The sequence below is a fragment of the Apteryx rowi genome, unplaced genomic scaffold (genome assembly GCF_003343035.1).
Source record: "Apteryx rowi isolate R43461 unplaced genomic scaffold, aptRow1 scaffold_45, whole genome shotgun sequence".
In the NCBI taxonomy this organism is placed as follows: Eukaryota; Metazoa; Chordata; class Aves; order Apterygiformes; family Apterygidae; genus Apteryx; species Apteryx rowi.
The window spans coordinates 669,160-692,312 of NW_020450705.1; the positions used below are offsets into that span (position 1 = coordinate 669,160).

The 23,153-nt window shown below is 54.5% G+C and overlaps 1 protein-coding gene across 1 annotated transcript; it reads left to right on the plus strand.

Annotated features, from left to right (window-relative positions):
• Positions 1–12,064: 12,064 nt before the first annotated feature.
• Positions 12,065–19,518, plus strand: SLC16A1 (solute carrier family 16 member 1). Its single transcript, XM_026077313.1, has 4 exons — positions 12,065–12,332; positions 15,764–15,907; positions 16,449–17,318; positions 17,929–19,518. Exons 1-4 carry the CDS (start codon positions 12,116–12,118, stop codon positions 18,207–18,209), a joined length of 1,512 nt encoding a protein of 503 aa, XP_025933098.1. The 5' UTR covers positions 12,065–12,115; the 3' UTR covers positions 18,210–19,518.
• Positions 19,519–23,153: the final 3,635 nt, after the last annotated feature.

Below are 23,153 nucleotides of genomic sequence, written 5' to 3' on the forward strand. Positions count from 1 at the left end.
GCGCGGCGGCGGCTGCGCTGCGCTGCGCTGTGCGAGGGGTTTGCGCGGGGCGCGGGCCGGGCGCGGGCTCCTGCCGCCGGTCCGGGCCGGGCCACGTGCGAGCCCCGGCGGCTCTCGCTTCTCCTTTCTCCGCCGCCGTTGGCCCCGCCGCGCTGCCGCGGCCCCTGCAGCCTGCGGGACGTGTGGCGGCGGGCAGCCTCGGTGCTCGGCGCTCCGGCTCGGCTGCTCGCTGCGAGCCCGGGACTTGTGCGCTTGGCCCCCGGAGGAAGAGCTGAAAAGCTGTTTGTACGTGAGATGCCTCTAGGAACGCATCTGGAGGAAGCTGGTGTGCTCGGAAGCGCCTGCGAGCATCCTCGCCGGGAGCGTCCTCTCCCCTCAGGCTCCGGCGTTTTACCGCGCTCTTGTCCTGGTGTTTCAGTGCTCTGGGATGTGGCCACTGCCACTTGGCTTCGCCCTGGGTCACGCAGGGCTTTGCCCCGTGGGAGCAGGTAGCGTTCATCGCCTGGTCCCGGCTGCGCTGTGGCCGCAGCAGCGCTTGGAGTTGGAAGCTGGGCCAGACGGGAGACAGTCTGGTTCGTGCCTAGGCAAGGTTATGGAGAAGGGGGTCCGCTGGCTGAAATCCTGCTTAAGAACCAAGGCTGAGGGATGTCGTTCTGAACACTCAGGTGACCCCCATTCCCGTGGCGTGGACAGGGGGACTTTCTTTTGTTATTCCTCTGACGTTGCTTCATTCCTTTCCTCCCTATGCATACACACGCAGTGTCCCGAAAGTCAAAGCTTGTCTGTTTATTTTAAGATTTGCTGAGCTTCTGGATTTCCCATGTGCTCAGGACTCTGTAAACTGGAGCACGCAATTTACTGAGCTCTGATCTACTTCAAATAAGTAGGTCTTGTCTGATTTGAGCACTTAATGCTGTGTCTGAGATGTGCGCCTTTGTATTTAATGAGATTTCTTGTTAAAATAATCTAGGCCTTGATTTTCTTGGTGGCAGTCAGGCCTGCATTTAACTTTCTAACTCAGTAAATGGGTAGAGAAAGGCTGGTGACTTTTACAGACCTTCATGAAGTACTTCCAGAGCCAAGGGAAAGGTAATACAAGTTTTGTAGGCTTTAAAGGGATAATTAATGTACTGGTGCTTCAGAGTGTGTTTGTTTTTTGTGAATGACAAAGCTAAAGTGCCGGCTAAGCGAGGACTGGCAACATCAAGTCAAGCATTTAACTGAACTGTCCTGCAAACATACGGAGCTTCACAATTCAGGCCTGATTACACTGATGGCTTTTCTTTTCTTTTCTTTACCGCTTTCTGATTTTTGCTGCCATCTTGGTCTTCACACTGCCACTGCTGAGAGATGGAAATCCCTTGGCTGGAAGAGGGGAGGCCGGCTGAGCCCGTGGCTGTTTGCCGCAGGGACTCGTAACTATTCCCTTACTCGGAGGCCCGTGCGGCCGCGCAGGGAGAGCGAGCCCCAGCCGCCTTGCGAGCGCCAGATAGCGGTGGGATGCACGGGACCAGGAGACTCCTGGGGCCCAGATAAGAGCCGGGAGCCCCGCGAGCGCCTGCGCGGCAGTAATCCCTGCGAGCCCCGTGGGCAAGGGGCGGCGCGGGTCGGGGGCCAGGAGAGGGCTCTCGCCTCCCCCCGGAGCCGCCGGGGCTCCCTGGGGCTCTTGGGGACCCAGATCAGCGCGCTGCAGCGGCGACGCTGCTCTCCGCTTTGCTGCTGCGCCGGCCGTCAGGCGTTTCCTGCTGGTCGGCGCTCGGGAGCCGGACCTCAGGCCCTGACGGTGCCTTGAGGGAACGACTTAAATCTTTACAGCTGCTTCTGGATCTGTGTTTGCAGAAAAGGAAGTTGACAGCCCAGAGAAGGGACAGGTAGGACCATGCTCACACAGCTCAAGCCCCAGCAGAGGTAATTTTTAATCTGTTTTGGCGCTGTTCAGCGAGGAAGCCGAATAGGCGGAGGGCCCTGGAAGGGATGTGCCTGCTTTAAGGCGTATGCCCGCTTCAAGGTGCGCAAGCAGGCTCTTCAGGACCGCAGGCAAGGTCGCTGCAGGAATCAGCAGCTGGAAACTGGGGCCATTAAAACTTGCTGATAGCCAGTGCTTTATAGCACGTGTCAGTAAATTGCTGTGGAAATGCTCTGGGATCCCGGGGCTCCTCCAGCGCCTGCAAAGCTCTGCCTGGGAGCCTGCGTGCAGCCGGGGGGCAGTGGGGCCTTTCTGCCGCCGCCTTTGGCAGGTGTTTCCTGACGCTGGGAGCCGCGTTGGGGCTGAACCTGGTGGAGCTGCATGGCTGGAGGCCCCGGCTCCCGCGGGTCCCCTGGGCGAGGGCTCTGCAAACGCAGCGCACGCGGGCGAGCAACGCCCCCGGACTGGGTAATTTATGTGAGGAACGGGGATGACTGCAAACAGGTAGGTCACAAGAAAATTATGGGCAACTGTATCTCCTGTGGCATGGCTGGAATGGGGGTTTGTATCCTTGTACTTCCTTATAGCAACAAATTACTGAAGCCTGAAGTGTGGCTGCTATATAGTAACTTCTGCTGCTCTTGCCCCTTCCCAGTGGGATGGGGATATTTGCACGAGGCTTGATGCTCTTAGGCTTTAAGTTTCTTCTGAGAAATGAGACTTTCTTTTTTTAGTAGCTGCATCACAAGCCCCCTGAAATCTAATGATATTGTTTTCTTGCTTTTCCCTGTGCCTCAAGCCTCTTTCTTTCTTTCTTTTTTTTTGTGCTGCACAAGCATCCTTTTTTCATGCTAAGTGAGGTAATTTAGTGCAGGCTGATTCTCCTGGGTGTCTTTGCTTGGAGGGTTTTTTTGGCTCTGCCTAAAAGGAAAGGAGCAAGGCTGAAAAATGTGCCAGAGCACAGAATATATGGTATACGCTTGGGGTGCATGTGGGGTGTCTGACTTGGGCTTTGGGCACAAAAAACCTCCCAGAATTCCTCTTAATTCCCGCTTGGCCTCTTTGTGGGGAGGGAGCTGTCTCGATCTCGATCTCACGTTAATCACTGGGATAGCGGGTCTCTTGCTTACAAACCGGGTGTGTTTTGTCAGAGTAAGGCAAACCTCCCTGTCCTGTCACCTGTGTGGCTGTGCCCGTGCTGGCCCTTTCGGGAAGGCTGGAGAGCATCGTGCCTGCTTCAGGTAAACCGGGAGGTGGCTCCTGAAAAAAGGTGCAAATGTTTGCACGTGTTTTCTGCTGCACTCAGATCTCAGATTTGCATTGATCTGGCAGCTAAGGTGGAGGATGCCCAGCGCCATGTACATGGAAACTTGTGTAGTTTTATTCCATATAACCTTTATGAGGAGTTGAAAGGCTGCATGTGGGCTAAGGGAGGCAAATTGCATCTAATTAAGCACTATAGTGCTAATCTCTTCGTTGCAGTTTTATGACTTCTTTCTTTCTCTGCAATCAACCTATAACAGTAACTTTAAAAAGAAAGTGGGAGCCTCTTCTCCTATTGTCTGTATGACTCACTTTTCAAGTGTTCCTTTAAAAGCTGCTGTAGAATAATTGTACTATGGCCGAAGATAATTCATGTGGGGCTGTATGTAATTTGTGAAACTGCAGTTACCAAAGCGGTGCTAGGCAATCCTCGTGAATGTACCATCTACAGAACTGTAGGTGCTTTAGCCCTAGTTTGAGCACTTTAAAGGATCAGGATTATGGAGGTGTTTGAGAATAAGACAACTCAAGCTGATTCTCTTAAAAAAAGAGAAAGTTATGTTTTGACTGTGACAACTGTGTGACTTTCTGGGTCCTTGCAGCCTCACACTAACCCGTTCTGCAGTGAAACCTGGAGAGGACAAGTGTTCTGGTTGGCTGTGTTGATATCTTAATGAAAGAATGCAGGTGCTATTTGGTACCAAATTTTTCTCATTCTGAGAATTTCTTGGAGAGGCATAAATCGTCTTTGAAGCATTCCAGAGCATTACGGTACCTAAGTAGCTGCTGCAGAGAGAAATTGCTTTGCTCCTTGCTGAAAGGCAGTTTCCACTCCAGGGTGGATAGAGCAGCAACATGAGACCATGGAGCCCTGCTGCAGAAAGGGAGCCGAAACCACCCTGTGTTGCTCTGAGGGTGAAGGGATGGTGGCCAAGGTGTGGGTTGTGTTGTGCGTGAAGCCCTGCTCTTCGTGACGGGGACGGCGTGCTGTCCCATCTGAGCTCTGGGCAGGATTTTCCAGTTGTCGCCAGCACTCCTGCTGCTTTACTTTATCACTGTTGCATCTGCCCGAGTTGGAGGGAAGATATTTTGATAGTGTGAGGATTTCTTAACCACTTTGCCTACAAAGCTGGATAGGCTTGGGCTAGTGCTTTTGGGCGAATCCCCTGAAACGCGTGTCTAAAATCCCACAGTAAGGCTGAGCTCTTTCCCTGCACTGCGGCTCCCCCGCAGCGGCAGCGCTGGCACAGTGCTGGACAGGCAGCGGTGCCTTGGCCATAAGGTTGTGTAGAGGGTGGAGACAGCAGCTAGCTCCAGCAAGGTCCAAGGACAAGCCATCCCGTTGCTGCTGGTTAAGGAGGCAGCTTCACCGGGTGGGGAGGAGAGCGAGCAGCCCTGTCTCGGGGTGCTGGAGCTCTATTTGATGTGGTGCAGAAAGCAGCTGAAACTCTCTTCTTGGGCTGACCTCATGCTGTTTTCAGGAGCCATGCTTGGGATTAAAGCTGATGTGTGCCCTGGGGATATCTGTGAAAGCTATTTCAAATAATATTCTTGTAACCTGCCTGTAAACTCATCCAGTCCATTTAATATACACAGGTTTGCCCACAGAGTTTTGGGTCAGAGGGTTCTGGAAGAGCTTTGTTTGAGTCATGACCATTGCTAGGCTATAATATAAAAATAAGCCAGGCTTTTCCCCTTGATCTTGCTGATAATGTGCTTAAGCTTTAGTTCCAGACTGTCTCTTACTAGTAAGACTCTTGGCTCTTGCTCATAGAGGCTGAGCGTTGCTGGTGGCAATAACTGAGCATGGCAGCCCAGAAAGGAAGCTTTTGTTGTATCTGTTTTGGATGGAGAAATAGTGGCTTGTTTTTCTTCCTTTTCATTCTCTTGACAATATTATGCCTTGGTTCGTAAGTCAACTTGCTTAAAACTGTCTTTCCAAGAAGATGCACAATTCAAGAACATGGGGACCAACCTTTCTGAGTGAGAAACGGGCCAGCTGGATGGTTCAGGTTGGTGACGCAATGGATGCATCCTAATCGTTAGCATGCAAACCATGCAGAGTGGCTGTGGCTGCTCTGCGGGGAATAATCCCCAAGTGATTGGCAATGCTCTGTGCTCCAAAGCAGTCGGTGTTTGTAGTGGCTGATGTTTAAGGAAAGTCTCTGTGAGGCCCTCAGCGGCCCTGCCCGGGTAAGCACCCGCTCGGTGGTGGTGAGTGGGCTGCTCGGTACCTCTGATCTAGTAGCTACAGGCTGGGGCTTGCACCCGCTGCAGGATCCAATTTTGAATTAAAGATGAAGGCAGCCGCCACTTGCTCCTTCTTTTATGAGTACTAAAATGTTGCCTTTTGGCGTCTAGCTGTCTGCTATCCTAGGTTAGATCACCCTGGCTGGCAGACTGGAGCATGTCTTGGGAGATGCTGGCCATCCCCTGGTAAAGGAGAGGTGGTGAGCAACCTATACCGCTTCTGGCGAGCTCATTTGTGCGGGCTGTTGTCCTTGCGCAAACCCTTTACATGTTGCTGACCTCGCTTCACCCTGTGAATGAGCGCTTTAGCAGAGCAGGGCCTCAATTGACTATTGTTTTGGTGCAGAGCCCTTGCAAATGCCGGGTAGTCACGTATGCCTTGTTCAGCCAGGTTAAACCCCCAGCTGTGGGCACTCGGCAGAATTACATCCCCACACTTAATTCTATAAACCCGCTTAAAACCAGCAAAAGTGGTGTCTCATTAGCTTGTAACAATCTATTTCATCTTGCCTCCAGCCAGAAAAAGGCCAAATTTGAAGCTATAAAGCACTGTTCACTCAACAGCTTGCAGTGGCTAGATCCTCTGTCTTTCCCGGTGGTGAGTGCAAGCTCCCGTTTAACTTGGGGACCCTTGAGGGATGCTCACTTACTGCTGGCTCCTCCACCACGTCCCACCTGGGCTTTCACGGCCTCGCGCTGTGGGCAAACTGTGCTTAACTGGGAATAAGCGCTGAAACGCAGCCGGCCTTGTGCGAACTGATTTCGTGAGGCTGAGATGGAGGGGGATGAGCGTGTTTCAAGCTGTCATTAGGATAACACGTAGCGGGAGGACTGACGATTAGACTTGGCGCTTGCCAAGCTCCCGGAGAAGGGCGTCTCGCTGGCTGTGCTCCTGGCCGCTGCCGGGGGTTGTTTGCGCCGGACGGGCTCCCCAGGGGCTGCGCCCGGCACGGGGGTGGCCGCGCGCCCTCCGCCGGCAGAGACCTTGGTGCCCACGGCGCCCAGCGGCCAGGGCGGCGCTCAGGATCCTCTGCAGGCTGCGTCTCCCTTAAGGACAAAGGTGGCTGCTGTCCTTATCCCTTTGCACGATCGTTATCTTGCTCCGGCGGCGGTTTGCTCTGGAGAGGCGAGAAGAGGCGTGCGGGATGGGAGCCCTGACGCAGCCGCTGGTGGCACGGAGACCTCATGGGCAGACGCAGCCCTTCCCTGCGGCGTCACAGCTTGCGTGAGCCGGCGGGGCGCAGACCGGCTCCTCTGGTCCGTGTTCGAGGTTTAAACACCTGTTCCTGCAAGGAAGTAATACAGCCATGGTCCTTATCTCCAGAGCCGCCGGCCTGGGTGAGTGGGAAGGTGCTGTGGCCGGTGGCGCGCATGGAGCGAGGATCGGGGGCACCGGGGCGCGGGGCACGGGGAGCCGGTTTCACAGCAGGGCCAGCAGTGCTGTGCCCGGCCCCGCGGCAGCGAGCGGGACGAGAGGTGCTGGGGACAGGCAGGCTGACACCGGACACCAGGATGCAGTTGCCAGGACGGACAGGCGGACAGGGAGATGCCCAGCGTGCGGGAGCAGCGACCAACCTTTGCACGAGGGCAGGGTGGAGGCTCCCCGGGATGGACGCATCGCTGCTCAGAAGCGGCGCGGGGTGGTGGGCGAGCGCCTGTGCACGCGGATCCCGGGCGGCTGGGCCGGCTCGCGCCCTTTCCGGGAGGGAGGGCTGCAGGGCAAAGCGCGGGCTGCGCTCCGAGCCCCGTGGTGCGGCGGGAGCAAGCAGGGCGCGTCCGTCCTTCCCCAGCCCTACGGATCGAACCTGCCAGCAGTGCAGGATCTCGCTCCACGGCACACGTTTTAACAGCTCGCAACGTAGAGGATGCAGTAGGAATGCATGCTCGGAGTGCTGAACCCTTGCGCCGAAGCCGTGCACGAGCGTGAGAGAGAGACAGGCAGTATCTGCGCCCTGCCGCCTCGCTGAGGCGGGAGAAGTCCCTCTTACTGTGGCATTGAGCGTTGTAACGATACTTCTGCAGGGGGGTTGCCGCTGAAATATCTCACAGCACTTGCAGTGCCTTATAAATGTGAGTCTCTGTTTTTCTGCTGTGGAATCTGGCCAAGCTGAGTTTTTAAAAGCACAGCAATTTGCAGCATTATGTAAGTGAATTTCTTAAATCTTCCTGTTTCAGGCCTTTTCAAAGAGGGGATAACAGTACTTGCGCGTAGGACCTAGAAGTCAGAAAGGAGTTTTGTCCTTTCCCGATCTGTTTTGAGACGATACAGTCCTTTTTGCCCAAGAAGAGTTGATTTCTGCTCTCCGCATTGCTATGCAGGAAGAGGGGTTGCCGCAGGCTGCCCATTCCTGTGGATTTGTTGAAGTTTGTAGTGCAGCAGATCTGATACTTGCAGACATTACTTGGTCTCATCAGTCTTAATTACTGCAAATATCGTTATTTTATTTCCTAATAGGGCAAACTGTAGCTGGCTGCCTAGCAGCTGTGAATTTCATTTCCAAACACGTCTGACACGTCGCAGCTCTTCCAAAACAGAGCCGTAAATGTCATAACTATGTTCTGACTTTTTTTGTGAAGGGGAGGGAAGCTTTCCATTTGAACTGACTGCCTTACGTAGGCTTAAAAAAAAGGAAAAAAAGCCCTTCCATTTGAAACTACCTCTGTGCGGGAGTAAGAAGGAAATCAGAAAGGAACTTTAATGCGGTTGAAGTAAAAGCTTTCTAAAAGCTGGTCTGTCTTAGTAAGGATTTTAAATGAGTCAGGGAAAAGTGTTGTGGCATGCAGGACTCTGAATGCAAACCCTCTGGCAGCAGACTTTGTGCATCTTGCTCAATGATCTCAAACCCTGCGGGACTCCTTTCAGTGCAAGGTTTTTCACCAGGCATTGGCAGTGCAGCAGAGGTCGCGGCTCGCCCTCCAAAGTCTGTTATTTTATAGACAGCTGCCACCTGAGCACCTCCGGGAAGAGGAATGCTGCTTGCAGGGAAAGAGCAAACAAATGAACCCAGCCACAGCAATTTCGGTGCAGTCGAGCTTCTCGGGAACGATGAAGAATTCAGCCCGTGCGCTCTCTTTCGAAAGCAACAGGGAAAATCCCCAACAACACTTCATCAAACCCCCGCTCCAAACCCTAGCTTTTTGCTTTTAGTAGTTTTTATTACCAGCAGTTTTATTAGTGCTAATGAGTAGCTGGGATTACCTGCTAGTAACTGTTTTTTTTTTTATTATTATTATTATTACCAAAGCCTGGTAGTCTCATCTTTTAAAAATGTTTCAGGCAAATCAGTGTGGCTCGAGGGTGCCAGAAAGGAGGTCACTGAATACTGTGAAAACTCAGTATGACTCAGAAATCAAGAACCAGCTGGAAACTGTGTGTGCAGCCTGTGCTGGAGAGTGATGTTAAACAAAACCCAATATTCGTACCGGTTTTGCAGAAAGAGTATGATTTGCGGATTAGTTACTCTTGCTACCCAGAGGCGGAGGGCGTTTGGCGCCCCGTGTGCGGCTGAGCCTCCGCAGCGGCGGGCGGGCACCGTCCGTGCTCTGCGCCCGTGGGCTTCGGCTGCACCGTGGCCCCGGCCAACGCGCGCTCGCCTTTATATTAAACAGGCTGGGGAACGGTAGCCGCAGTCACTTGATGTCTGTGCAGAATAAATGATTCCTCTGGCTTCTGAGCATAGTTCAACTAATGGGGCTTATTTCGGGGGAGTGTCTTGTAAATGATTCTTTTGTTTAAGGCAACAATGTGACTGGGTTCTGCTCATGATGGTCATGTGTTGCATTGGCCAAGGCGCAGCCAAAATACCCTTCCAGCAGAGAAGATTGGCCTCTGGGTCAGACTAAACCAGTCTTAAAGGCTTAAAGAAACCAGCCTCCAGTGCTTTGTTCCTTGCTCCCGTGTCAGCTGAAGGCATGAGCATGCGAGTGAAGCCGGTGTCGGGTGGCTTTTGCAAACCTAATCTGGTATCGGGTAGCTCCTGCTAGCTCTGCCTGCAGCGCCGACGCGCACGGTGCTGCCGGGCGGCCGCTCCTCGCCGTTGGCAGGAGGCTCCCTGCGGCACGGGAGGTGCCGGCGGCTGTTGGCAGGCTGCGTCCCAGCGAGGCATCTGGGTCCCAGGCCTTTCTGATGCGCGGTGAAGCGGGGAGAGCAAATGAAAGCAATGGGGCACCTGCAGTAACATGCAGGGCAGCCGAGAGCACGTGGTGAACGTGCCAGGTAGATACTCGTACGCAGGCAGCTGTGGGGAAGATGGTAATCGCGGTCAGAATTGCGGTCAGCTTGAATGGAGATGTGCTATAAATAGGACGCTTGCACCTCTCTGACTTAGCATGCCTTTTTGCATTCGAAGCTGTCACTACACTGTGGTGTGATTCATGTGAGCTCTTAGAAGAAAGGTCTTATGCTCAAAGATGACTTTTTTCTTTTTTTTTTCATTGGAAACCTAAATAGCAGAGCAGAAAACTAGAGAAAGAAGGGGTAAGATCATGTGCTGAGGGAGCCTGATGTCCTTGTCCTTCGTTACTGACATCCAGTTTGTCTGAGCAGGGTCCGGCTCTGGCGACACCGGCCTGGGAGGGCTTGGGGCTGCCGGACGCATCCCTTCCGAACGGAGCTCGGCGCCTCCGGACCGTGCTGCAGCCTTCAGCCCTGCTGCTCCCCTGGCGAATTCGCTGGCTCTGATGTCCCTTCCCCGTAAGCGCTCACCTTCCTCGGGGTGGGCTGTTTGCAGCGCTCGCAGAAACTGTCTTTCAAAATAGGAATTCTGTGGGAATGTAGGAATTCCTGCTGCTGTGCATAGCGTGAAACGCATGCGAGAGCAGCCGGTCCAGCTTGCTTGCGCCGCTCTCTGCTGTCTGAGGCAGCCTTATTTCTGTGTCTAACCACAGCCCAGCGAGTGATCCCGCCATATAGCGGGCACAGAACCAAAAGCGCTGGAAAACGTTGGAGCAGACTTACCCTTGACGGGACTACGCTTCTGCTGATCCAGCCTTTCGCCGCCCGTTTTAGCAGACTGAGGTGGAATTTCCCAGTTTGTTTTGTTTTCTAATCCCCTCTGGTTTTCAGCCCTGAAGGTGAGCGTTTCACACTGGGGCGCTCTCGTTGTAGCTCTGGGGTGGCAGGGAGGAGGGCTGCACCGCAGCTCCGCTGCCAGGCGCGTGCAGGAACGTCCCATCGGGACGGCTGCGGCAACAGCCGCCCAGCGCTGCTGATGGAGGGAGGGAGCCGGAGCGGGGCAGCACCGGGGGGACGCGGGGAGGGGGCGGCCGGCCGGGTGCGTGGCGTCGCCGGGGGCTCGCGGGAGACCCACGGCCGCTTGCTCGCTGCGGCGCGGCGGGGACGCAGCTCCTGTGCCGAGGGCTCAAGCCCTCTGGGCTCTCCGGGAGGCCTGGCAGCATCTCGTGAAACTTTGCACTGTTGTCGGTCGCTGCTAAGTTTAGCTGCAGCTCGTGACCTTCAGGGCCTGCGCTTGCAGGAATAATGGTCGTGCTGACATGACACGTGTCTGTCTTTTCCTTGCGGACACAGAGACGTCAGGGCTTGTGCGTGTGGTTTTATTTTCCCTGATGAGCGTGTACTTAATTTGGGTGTTTCTTCTCCTGAGCAACCTGCTCTAGCTGACCCTGCTCTGAGCAGGATGGTTGGACGAGACCATCTCCTGAGGTCTCTCCAACTGCAGCAATTCTGATTTCTGTGGTTTTCCTCAGCTTTCCATGACAGTTTGAGCACTGAAATCTGGCCTGGTCACCACTGCTCATGTGGGGTCAGAAGCCCCCCGGCCCGGGGCTGGCCTGGCTCCTCCGTGAGCCGTGTCCCCGGCCCTCCGCCCCGTCCAGGAGGTCCCTCGCTGTTCTGCCCGCAGCACCAGTGTGCTCCTGGCTTTCCGTGCGGTGGAATGGGAGACTCATCGGGAATATGTGAGGACTTGCTGCCTGGCTGTGATATTGCTTAACTGCTCGTAATGATCAGAAGGGTGTTTTTAGGGTTCCCAGCATGGGTTAGTGGAATTCCACCTGAAACAGCATTTAAGAGAAACTGTGCAAACAGGACACTGCTTGCAGTGCCCAGCAAAGCCCCAGGCTCACTGCAGGGGCACGTCTGCGTTCCCGGTGTGTGCGAGGGTGTATTTCAGTTATCCGCCGGGGTTATGCTGAAGTAGCTGCTTGGGAAGAGCTGCCAAGCGCAGGCAAGCCCCAACCAAAGAGGCCGGTGCTCCGCACACCCCTCCAGAAGTCCAACCGAGCGCTGCCAATAGCCCTGCCCTGCTGTGCAGCCTTCTCCTTCATCGCCGTGCCCGAGCTGCGGTTGGCAAGGACGTTGCCTGCCCTTTTCAGCTTACAACAGGATATCGTGTCTTAAATTTGCTGCTTATAAATACCTGCTGGCCATTGCATTCAAAGGCCACCAGCAATCTGAGCATGTGTTTTGATAGAGCCTTATGAGGCCAGCGTGTTTGAGCGTCCTGACTGTCCACCTTCCAGACCAGTCCCCCTCGAGGTATTTGGGTGTGCTCGGGTTGCTGCCGAACTTCTCGGCGCTGTCGAAGTCTCCCGGTGGCGCTGTGCAGGCGGGCGCAGGCAGGGCTCCAGGCATGCCGCGGCCTCGCAGAGCTTCAGTGCTCGGCACTTGGCTGAGACAACGCTTTGTCCTTTGCAGATCTTTGAGCCCCTGCTAAGTCATCGCCAGCTTCGCTCAAGATGCCACCAGCCGTCGGAGGCCCCGTGGGATACACCCCTCCTGAAGGAGGGTGGGGATGGGCCGTGGTCATCGGAGCCTTCATCTCCATCGGATTTTCCTACGCCTTCCCCAAATCCATCACTGTGTTCTTCAAGGAGATTGAGGTCATCTTCAACGCATCCAGCAGCAAAGTCTCGTGGATCTCCTCCATCATGCTGGCTGTTATGTATGCAGGAGGTAAGCAAGGGGGAGATGGCAGCGCGTGCTGTTGCGCTGGAGTACAGGATGCGGCTCTTCTGCCGGGTGGGACTTAACTGCGCCTTACTGCAGTGACAGCACTCAAAACGCTGCCAGAGGGACAAATTCTTTCCTTAAGTGGGCAAAACTTCCCTTGACAAGTTTGCTTGAAGGAGGTTTGTCAAAAAGTTCTATTTAATGCCCAGAATGTGAAAACCGGGTTAATCTGTCCTCCTCTGCAAAGCCATAAGTAAAAGCTTTCCGGGGAATTATGACTTGTGTAATTCTACCCTCGTCCTTGTTACAACGTGCCGCTGACAGGCTGCATCTGCTTCTGACACCCACCAGAAGGCCGCTGCGAGCAGCTCGGCTGCATGCAGCAACCCTGTTCAATGTCTCTTTTTCTGCTTTAGACAAGACAACCGATCAGCTTGCAGAGCTGGTTTCTGTGTCCAGCAAAAGTGGCTGTCTCTCAGGATCTGGCCCCAAATTCTGTCCAGCGCTGACTGCTCTGGAGCAGGGTGAAGCTCGGTGTTGTCTGTCCTTCCCCGTTGTTGCTGAGCCATGCCTGTAGACAGCTTGTGCTGTTTGAAGGTGGCAGTGTGCACTGGAAGTACAGAAACATGAGCAGAATAAAGCAAACTACTTAAACCGAAGCAGCTCCCCTCCCCGCTGTCTCGGAAACGGCTTGCAGTCTGGCCTTTTTATGCCCAAGCTGTGCATTTTACAGTTTTCTTTAAAGCAGCTTGCAGGAGGCAGTCTGTGCTGGGGTGATGCATTCCCACTGCTTGCTTCTCCAGTCTCTAAACCCCAGTGTCTCATGCCAGCCTGCACACGCGGGTCTGCACTGGGTGGCCTGGCTGAAAGAAACTCCTGCTCGGACCCCGCTGTCGTGTCCACTTCAGAGGCAAACGGGAGCTCGCGCTGCTGCCGTCTCGGGGTGGCAAGCTGCCCGCGCCTCGTCTGCGTTGTGCATCGGAAGCTCTGACACCAGCGGAGCAGCTAAGCATGAGGCTTCTGCCCGGGAACAGGCCCCGCTTTGTCCTCGCGCAGCGGCGGAGCCACCAGCGCGCCTCCCCGCTCCGATGCGGCAACGAGCTTGTAAACCCTGCAGCTCTCTTAGTGAGACGTGATCTGGGCCAGGCCTGGGAACCCGCCGCTGCGTGAGGGCAACGCTGCCCGCGGAGGTCCTGAGTGTCCCCGCATCCCCCCTAACTGCCGGCAGGGAAACGCGGCCGGCGCTCCTGCAGCACGAGCCAAGACTGGCTAAAGGGGTGGTTGAGCGCGTTTGCATGGCCTGGAGTCGCAGCTGGCAAAGCAGTCCCACGGCAGTGACTCTGTTACCCCAAACAACTGTTTTCCCAGAACATTATTAATACCAATCCTTGAAGAAGTTGGGAAACTGGCTGGATGTGACCCTGAGCGGGGAGATGTCCAGAGGTGCCTTTCAACCTAAATTATTCTATGGTTATGACGGTTCAGCAATTAATTCTTGTCCAAGGAACTAGGGAAGCGCTCAGCACGTGAGGTTTACGTTGAAGACCCTGCCTTCGGAGGACAGGAGATGCTCGTGGTGGCTGCCCAGCAGCCCCATCCGCAGTCGCACCGGTGCTTCCCGGCATGCTGTGCCCAGCAACGTGTTCGAACACGGATGCTGCTCTCCGTTGCAGGCTTGAGGTTTTTGGTTCAGGAAATCTGAAGGAATACTCAGATTTAATAACCTTAAATGTCCCTTTCTCAGTCCCTAATTAGGATTAGGGAAGACTCCCGTTCCATTACTTTTTTGTCTGTGTGGATAATCAAAATAGATCAGCTAGCATCTAATCAGAAATGCTTCTTGCAAATCTAGAAGATAGGAGTGCTGTGAATTTTTCCTTTTTTTTTTTTTCCCTCCCCTTAAAGGGGAATAGCCCCCCTCCCCCCCCCAAAAAAAAAGTGGGGGGGAGAGAAACATCTGTGCTGGGATGTGCAGATGGTTGCTGCTTGGTGCCCTGGGCTGAATGAGACGCACCTCTGAGCCCTGTGCCTATAGACCTTGGTTTCTAAGTAGTTTAAAGGTTGGGTCTAAACCAGAGCAGGCGTGCCTGTGCCATGACACTCGATGGGGTGAAGCCAAGCTGCTTCCTTTTAGCTGTCCTTGGAGCCGGCAGGCTCCGGAGGTGTGTTTTTGGGAGGAGACTCCACTGCTGCCGCTGCTGGCCTCTGTCCAGGGACACTGCGGTTTGTCCAGGGTTCAAGGTGCGGATTTTGCAAACAGCTGAGCTCTCCACACTGCAGCACATCGGGGCTCGGTGGCGATGCGACAGCCCCCGGGGGCTGCTGTGGCATCTCGGGAGAGGGAAGTGGATCCCCCTTCCTGATCCCCGATGGGACGAGGTTGGAGCCATGGTGCAGGCTGCGCAAGCTGGCACGTGGCACCTCGCTGGGAGCAGGATGCTGCGGGGTTTCGGTGGGCCTCGTTCCTGCTGTCCTAGCAGAGCTCTTCAAACATTTTCCAGGCTCTGTTTAAACTAGGCAAAAAGGTCAAGTAGTGTCTGAGGACCCATGAATAACATGTTGACAACCTTGCTACCTGTTAATGGTAAAACTACATCTGTTAATATTCAATGGATGTTCATTCAGTTTATTTAAATACTGCAAAGCATGCTCTACAGATACTAAAATGTATCTAATCACTGTTTGCTTTGGATTAAGGCTCCTGATAATGAAGCACTTAAAAGGCAGTGTGCAGAGCAATTGGGCTTCTCCTGCCTTAAGGGTAGTAAAGAAAACAGACCCAGCCCTTCTCCCTGGCCCCTCTGCGAGGCTGCTGGGGAGCTGCAGCGTGCAGTTTCCTCCCCTGCATTCTTCTTGTTGCATGTGGTCTCTATCAGAAACCTTCTGGTTGGGAGATGGGCAATCAGTGCATGCTTCCTCTGCTGCCCCGGTCCCTGGGATGTGAGGGTGGGAATGACTGACCCACTTGGGTGGCACAGGCAGGGCAGAGCTGCCTATCCTGGAGCAGAGAGCCTTGCAGGATGGAGAGCATCTCCCCCATACCAAAGCAGGGTCGCTCTTCGGGGGCAGATCGGTGCCCCAAGAACCTCCCAGGTCTAGCCGATGGAAAAGCAGCTCACTCTGAAAGGTTGCAGCTTTCTGCAACCCTGAGCTTATTTCTGGTGCTCTGCAAAAGCTGCAGCATGCTGGTACTTGCTGGAGTCCTGCTCTTCCAGCTGGGATTTCAGTGTGTGCTTTTAAACAAATGTCACTCTCTTATCTCCAGCTGTCTCCAGCCCTCCTGTCTCTCTCCCCTTAATCCATTCCCTGGCTGGGTGAAGTGTCACTGTGCAAAAATTAGAAGCCTATGGCAATAAATCTTTTGTGTGCTTGCATGCATTTGCCTGTTGTGCAGCAAAGTCTCATCTCTGGGCATATCTCCTTTGATTTCCCAGGTCCCATCAGCAGCATCCTGGTGAACAAATACGGCAGTCGGCCTATCATGATCGCTGGCGGCTGCCTCTCCGGGTGCGGTTTGATTGCAGCCTCTTTCTGCAACACCGTGGAGGAGCTCTACTTCTGTGTCGGGGTAGTAGGGGGTAAGTGACAGCTGTGCCATAGCATGAATGGAGCCGAGAAGTTGTCTTCTGAGGCAGTAGGGGGAGTAACTTACATCTAGCAATTACTTACAAAATGTCTATGATGAATTTGCATAAATCCTAATTCCCTTTTTATATCCTAATAAAAGATGCCCATGGCTACATAATGCTGAAAGAATGCAAGTACTCAGGCATTAATATTTGGCTGCTTAAAATGCAAAGCCTTCAATTATTCCTGTCTCAGGATTATGCCACACCAGTAAAGTAAAGTTTGTTATGACTCACAGCACTTCTGCTTTGGACTCCCTTAATTCTTGCGCATGACTTTATTACTACCCTAGCTCCTCCTTCAAGGAAGGAATCAGTAGTGAGGAGGCTGAATATTGCTTGTATAATCTGAAAGTTAATATAGTAAAAATTGTATTATTAAATGCCAAGAATTGTACCCTCTGCCTCTGTTTATTCAGCCCTTCTGTGAGTGCTGTTGGCTTGTAGAAGCTGTAGAGCTCTGAACCCCTTATCTCTCCTCTTACTTTTTCAGGCCTTGGACTTGCATTTAACTTGAACCCAGCCTTAACTATGATTGGCAAGTACTTCTTCAAGAAACGTCCCCTGGCTAATGGACTAGCTATGGCAGGCAGCCCTGTGTTCCTGTCAACCTTGGCGCCTGTGAATCAGCTCTTCTTTGGCATCTTTGGCTGGCGAGGGAGCTTCTTGATCCTTGGTGGTCTCTTGCTGAACTGCTGCGTAGCTGGATCCCTGATGCGGCCAATAGGTCCTAAGCCAGATCAGCTGAAAAAAGAGGCTGCTAAAGAAGTGTTGCAGGAAGCTGGGAAAGCAATGAAAAAAGATGATGGAGCTGGTGATACTAACACGGACCTCATTGGTGGAAAGACCAAGAAACGGAAGCGCACAGTTTTCCAGACAGTCAACAAGTTCTTGGATTTGTCCCTGTTCACACACAGAGGCTTCTTGCTCTATCTGTCGGGCAATGTGATCATGTTCTTTGGACTGTTCACTCCCTTGGTCTTCCTCAGCAATTACGCAAAGAGTAAGAAGATCGCTAGTGAGTCTGCGGCCTTCTTGCTCTCCATCCTGGCCTTTGTAGACATGATAGCCAGACCTTCCATGGGCCTGGTGGCAAACACCAAGTGGATCAGACCCAGAGTCCAGTATTTCTTCGCCATCTCTGTGATCTATAATGGGGTGTGCCACCTCCTGGCCCCTATGTCCACCACCTACGCTGGATTCTGCATTTATGCTGGGTTCTTTGGCTTTGCCTTTGGTTGGCTTAGCTCCGTCTTGTTTGAAACCTTGATGGACCTTGTAGGAGCACAGAGGTTCTCCAGCGCTGTTGGCCTCGTGACCATCGTGGAGTGCTGCCCAGTGCTTCTGGGACCCCCTCTCCTAGGTAGGGTGCCATCACACCCTTGGGCTGGCTCTGCATGGGTTTGTCTCTGTCCCTTGAGTCCGGCTGGTTGAGGAGCTGGAGCAGTGGGACCATGCAAGGAAAACCTTCCCGATGGGAGTGGGCAAAGACAGCACCGTGCTGCAGGGGTGAGGGTCTCTTCTCATTGGGGAATGGGTCTGAACCATGCCCTTCTCCGTGTTCCCGACATGCCTTGGCGCTGAGCAGACAGGAGGGAAGCTGAGCTCCAACCCTGGCACCTCTCCTGGCCCCTGGGAGTGGGGCTGAGCCTCCTTCCCAGGGGAGCAGGGCCTGCTGGGCTGCCAGGACATGCACAGCACACCTACGTGCAGGATGAGGGGCTATTCTCGGAGCTGCTCATGTCGGAACAGTTGCTCAGGTAGGGCCAAGCTGGGGTTTCCTGCTGGAGTGTGGCTGCTCTATGGGGCTGCCTTTGAATGTCCCTAGTAACAGTGGCAATGAGCTGGAAGGAATAAAGGTTCATCAGGGTGCCAGGCCTGGGTTGCTCTTGGGAACATCTCCTGAACCCGGAGCAATTTCCACGGTGTACCAGGAGAGGGTCTCACTAAGCTGTCTCCTCTCTGTCCGCCAGGTAAACTCAACGACATGTACGGGGACTACAAGTACACCTACTGGGCCTGCGGGGTCATCCTCATCGTGTCCGGGATCTACCTGTTCATCGGCATGGGCATCAACTACCGCCTGGTGGCAAAGGAGCAGAAGGCGGAGGAGAAGCTGAGGAACGAAGGGAAGGAGGAGGAGGAGACCAACCTCGACGAGGCTGAGAAACAGAAAGAGGCGAACAACGATGTGGCCACCCTGCCTCAGAAGAGCACGGAAGACGGTGTAAAAGAAGAGGAAAGCCACATGTGAGGGACTGGTTTTAATCCCAGAGTGTCGGAGGAAGCACCGTTGCCCTGAAATGGTGTTGGGGGAAGTGCTCCGCTGGTATTGAGCGGCCGTGAGAGGTGTCTAAACCAGGTGTTCATTTTTAACCAGGCTCTGAATTGTCTTTCCATCTGTGTTCAACAAAGGTAACAGAGCTACATGTGCAGTATCCTTGTGTGCTGGGGAGGGGGGGACTTTTTATATGCTGGCTTTTTAACAGTAACATGAATGTACTAACATGTGCCTTAGGGTCTTCATATCTAGCTGATTCTGAAAGAGCCTTAACTTTACTCTGTAAACCATGCTTTAGTTTTGCATTCTGCTTGGGGTATGGTGTGTATGTGTGTATTTGGGGGTATTTTGTTGTTAAAAAGCCATAAAAAGCAGGATACTGGACTTGTTGAGGCACGATGGGCTTCAGGGCCAAGCCCGAATGAATACTGCTTCACATGCTTCTTACTGCAGGCTCTCCGTGGAGGGGGAGATCTGGGCATGGGGTAGGGTGGTCTCAAACTCACGTGCCAGATGCCTCCTAGCTCTGTAGGTGGTCTCTAGGTATGTTCTGAAAACACTTTAGCTACTGTAGTTCTTTAAAAATTCCTCTTTCGTAGTTACGTTCTCATGGGATATTCGGGTTGAAAAAGGATGGCTGACACTAATGGCAGGCAGAGTCCTCTGCATGGGCGCATCTGCGCCGAGGGCAGAGCAGACCCCTCGCAGGCATTCGGTCTTCTCCCCGATCAGCGTGGGGAGGACACAGTTCGCGTCCCCCTGCTGCCAAATGCTGCCTCCGTGACGCCTCTTCTCGAGATAACACTGCGTGCAGCGAAACGGGTGCAAGGGCAGGCGACTTGGCACCGGGTGGGCCGGGGTGTCCGCTGCCACCGGGCACCTGGGATCTGCCATGGGCACCAAGCATCCCGCTCCGAGCGCTCAACCCGCTGCAGAGTGAAGGGGCCAGATGGACTCGAACGTTGTTAACGCATCCCTGAGATAGGTGTTTTGCTTTTGCTGTTTTATCTGTTAGGAAAAAACCCTCTTGCTTCTGTTCAACTAAGATCTTAGTGATGCCTAACCACTCACATCTAGGACACATAAAGGGGAGGAAAGAATTTGTTTGTACGTATTTATTTTTTATTTTTTAGCGCTGGAAAATATCTCAATGTACGTGGAGCAGACTGCCTGTGACTAGCAGGTTAATGGCTCTCAAGTTCTAGTAAATGTTGATCAGAAATCTTGTAAGAGGCTGAGTATTTTTTTTTCCAAATAAACTTGGTTTTTTTATAATTCACCCATCAAATGTTGCATTTTTCTTTCCTAGGATCTCATGTATAGCCATATTCCAGAAACATGCCAGCTGACGTGTTTTGGGTAGGTTTTAGGAGGAGATAAGTGGGGTTATAGTAATAGGCTGCCCAGTCAGATATGGTGCAAAGCAGTTCTTCAGCCCTGGTCTTGGCGTTGCAAGAGAAAAGGCAGCCAAGAGACCTCAGTCCTTCCCTTTGGGGCAGACTAAGCTTCCTTGCTCAAATTTCCTCTTACAGCGAGCAGCTTCTCCATTTGAACCTTCTGCCGTGTGGCGCGGTGCCCTTCCTCGCGGGCACGGTGCCAGGCTGCAGCGGTGGGACGTGGGAGCGCGTGCACGCACACACGCACACCCCTTGCAGCCCTCTTTGCATGTCAGGAAAAAGCAACGTGCTTTGGGAAGAACGTGGGGTTTTTAAGTGCTTCTCCAGATGCACAAAGCTCACACTAATTAAGCCCTTGCTATTCAGTGCTATTCCAGCGAGGCAGAAACGCATGCTTGGTGCCTCTCTAATCCCCTCTGCTGCAAGAGGCGGCTTTTGTTTGGAGTCTGCAGGATGGCCGTGAGTGAGTCTTTCTACGCACTCTGTTTTTAGAGACGTTTTTGTTCCCTTCCCCCTGCCCTGTTTAAAAGGCTGCCTTAAGAGTCCTGTTGTGGCAGGGGGCGACTGACTGACTTAAATGTGTATTTTACGGGCAGGGCTGTGATGGACCGACATTCCCCGTGTGTCAGGTCTCCCTCCGGTTATGCTGCAGCTGGCAGACGTTCTGCCGAGACAGATCTATAGATCTAGCGTGCGTAGGACTAAAACCAAGCGATTCGGTGCAAGGATCCTCCCTGCAGCCAGTGCTCCCGTGGCCTCAGCCACCCCGGGAGCCCCACGGCACCGCTGCAGCTGCTCCGCACGGCTCCCTCTGGTCGGGGGCTCATGGGGGTTCTTCGTCCTGCGCTTCGGGCTGCTCCCAATCTTGCAGAATGAACAGGTCAGGGTATTTTCATACTGTAGAGTTAACTTTATAAAGCCAATAGAGTATTTTGTACAAGCAGCTTTTATTGTACTGTACTGAGCTGTGATACTGTAAAACCAAGTAACTGTATTTTGGTAAATGCTGCCTCTGTCGCAGTTACAGTAACTGGTTCACGTTGCAATAAACTAACCCTGGAGAGCCGCAGGTGTGGTCCCTGTTTCTGCAGGAGCTTTGCATGTGGATCCATCCTTCTTTCCCAGGTGGGATGGGACACGGAGGAGGCAGCTGCTGCTGCTCTGGGCTGCAGGGACTCGGTGCGGGGGGGCAGCAGGAAAAGGGGCTGGTCCCGATGTGACACCCCGATGGTCCCGCGAGACCGCGGTGTGCGCAGGGGCCAACAGCGAACGTGTGTGAACTGTGCCGGCCCTGGGGCTGGGCAGAGACCTGCCCTCCGTTTTCCTCCCCAGGTGGAGAAATGGGACCCCTGTTTTCTCCCCCTGCTTGACCTCTTCCAGCTGCCCCCTCCAAGCAGGGGACCTGTTTTCCCCAGGATTTGGTAGCACAATAGTGAACATGCACTTTCCTGTAACCAATGCTGCTTCCCTGCCAGTGACTTCTAAGAAGCATGTGTGGCCAGGGCAGGGCGCCAACTCGGTCTTCCAAGGAAAAATGTTTAAATAATTTCCTGCTGCTTTGGCTTGCTGAGTTGATAGCACGTCATTAGTAAATCCCCCACCTTTTTCCAGGGGCAGCTTCTGCCCTCTGCGCTTTCCGTGCTCCCCCTTCCCTCTGGGCCCCTTCTGCTGCGAAGGGCCCACGGCCTCGTTCAGCAAAGCTCTGCCTTAGCTTAACGCCACATCCGGGATCCCGGTAAAGACTGCTCTTGCATGCTTTGTTACAAGACCTAGAAACCATCATGCCTAAAATATAGACGAAAGAGGAAGGTGTGTGTGCAGTTCAAGGAGGAATGCTATTGCCCTGTATTAGGCAATAGCGTGACTCAGGCCAGAAATCTGTGCGCTCAGTCTGCCTGTTTGGGCAGTGCCCCAGGAAGCTCCGTGCATCCTGCGTTAAGCAGAGAAGTGCCAAGAAGACGCTCGCGCAGAGGGTCGCGGCTGGCCCGCGTTTGGCAGGCGCCCCCGAAGAGCGCTCCTCGGCTGGGGCGGGTGGCCGGAGCGGCGGCACGCTCCCCCGGGAATGCTCCGGCCTGCCCGCTCCAGGCATTGTTGCGCCATCCTGGCCAGCAACTGCAGAAGTTTGGGAAAACAAACTACACGGGAATTAGTTCCCAACTATTTCCTCAATTCTGCCTGCTACGAAGGGAACTTTATTTTGCAACCCGCAGGAGGAAGGAAGGCGGTGTGACAGAGCGCTGGGAGGAAATCTGTGCAATGACTTGCACCAGTGTGCTTCAGCTGCCGACCTGCCGGGCAGCCAACGGCAAGGCCCGCGGAGGGGAGCCGCGCTGCACCACACTGCACCGCGTTGCCCTGCACCGTGCTGCCCCGCAGGCAGGGCACAGGCAATGCTGTGGCTGTGCATGAGCGGCCTCAGCGCAGACCGAGGCTTTGCAGGGCCAAACTGCTGGCGTTTGGTGGGCTGCACAAGTTCAAGCGGTTTGGTGAAGGAAGGCGGGGAAAGCCAGGAAAACCTCTCCCGACATGCCCCCGCTCGCCCCACGCACGCTGCTTCCCCGGGGGGTGCGCGGGGGCCAGCACGCGCCCGCTGCTCCGGCAGGCAGCACAGGTGGCCGACACGGAGCAGGCGCCGAGGCGAGGACCCCCCTCCCGCGAAGCAGTGCCGTGTTAGCTGGCACAGGCTGCAGCAGCCTGGAGCCTTGCGCGCTCAGGTGCTTCCGACCCCGCGGAACGGCCTAATGCCCCCCGTAATGCAGCACGATCCCATTCGGAGAGACGAGGCAGAGCCCGGCAGCGCAGCGCATCCGTGTGAGGAGCACGGGGAGGGGACGTGGGCCCCGGCCCGCGGCAGCTTGGTTGGGTTTTGCAGGAGACGCGGGCTCTGCTGTGCCTGCAGCCGGGGCTGAGCGGCCCGGGCTGCCGCGCTGCAAACAGGCCCTTCTGCTCCGAACCACCGCCGCGAGGGTGCTGGGGCGAGCTGCCTCCCTGCCGCGCTGTGCCGGGGGGCCGCGGGCTCGAGCCAGAGCGCGGCGACTCAGAAAAGCCACCTCCGGGCACGGGAGAGCCCTGGGGCTGGCGCTGCGGGCATGGCCACAGCCCCGCAGGCCCCACTTCCAGCCCCCGCAGAGGTTTTGAAATGAAACGTGGCTTTAAAAACACTTCCTCTTGCCCGGCCGAACCCCCCCAGCTCTCCGCGCTGACGCAGGAGGAACCCGTCATCCTCGTGCCGCTCTGCATTGCATCCCGGCAGCGGGCTGGCCCGCGCTTGCTGCCCCAGCGCAGCGCTCTGCCCTTGCACACTCGTGCTGTAAACTAGTTCAAGTCACCCAAGATCGCCCCGGCACGGCGGGGAGAGGCGAGAACGGACCGGGCGCAGCTGCACGCTCGGCCTCCTGCCGCCTGGCCCCCGGCGAGCAGGGAAAAGCAATATCCCCTTAATGTATTAGCAGAGCAGCACCGCGGGAGACACATAATCAATTGCTGCAAGACGATCGTCAGTTATTTTCACTGCGCGTTA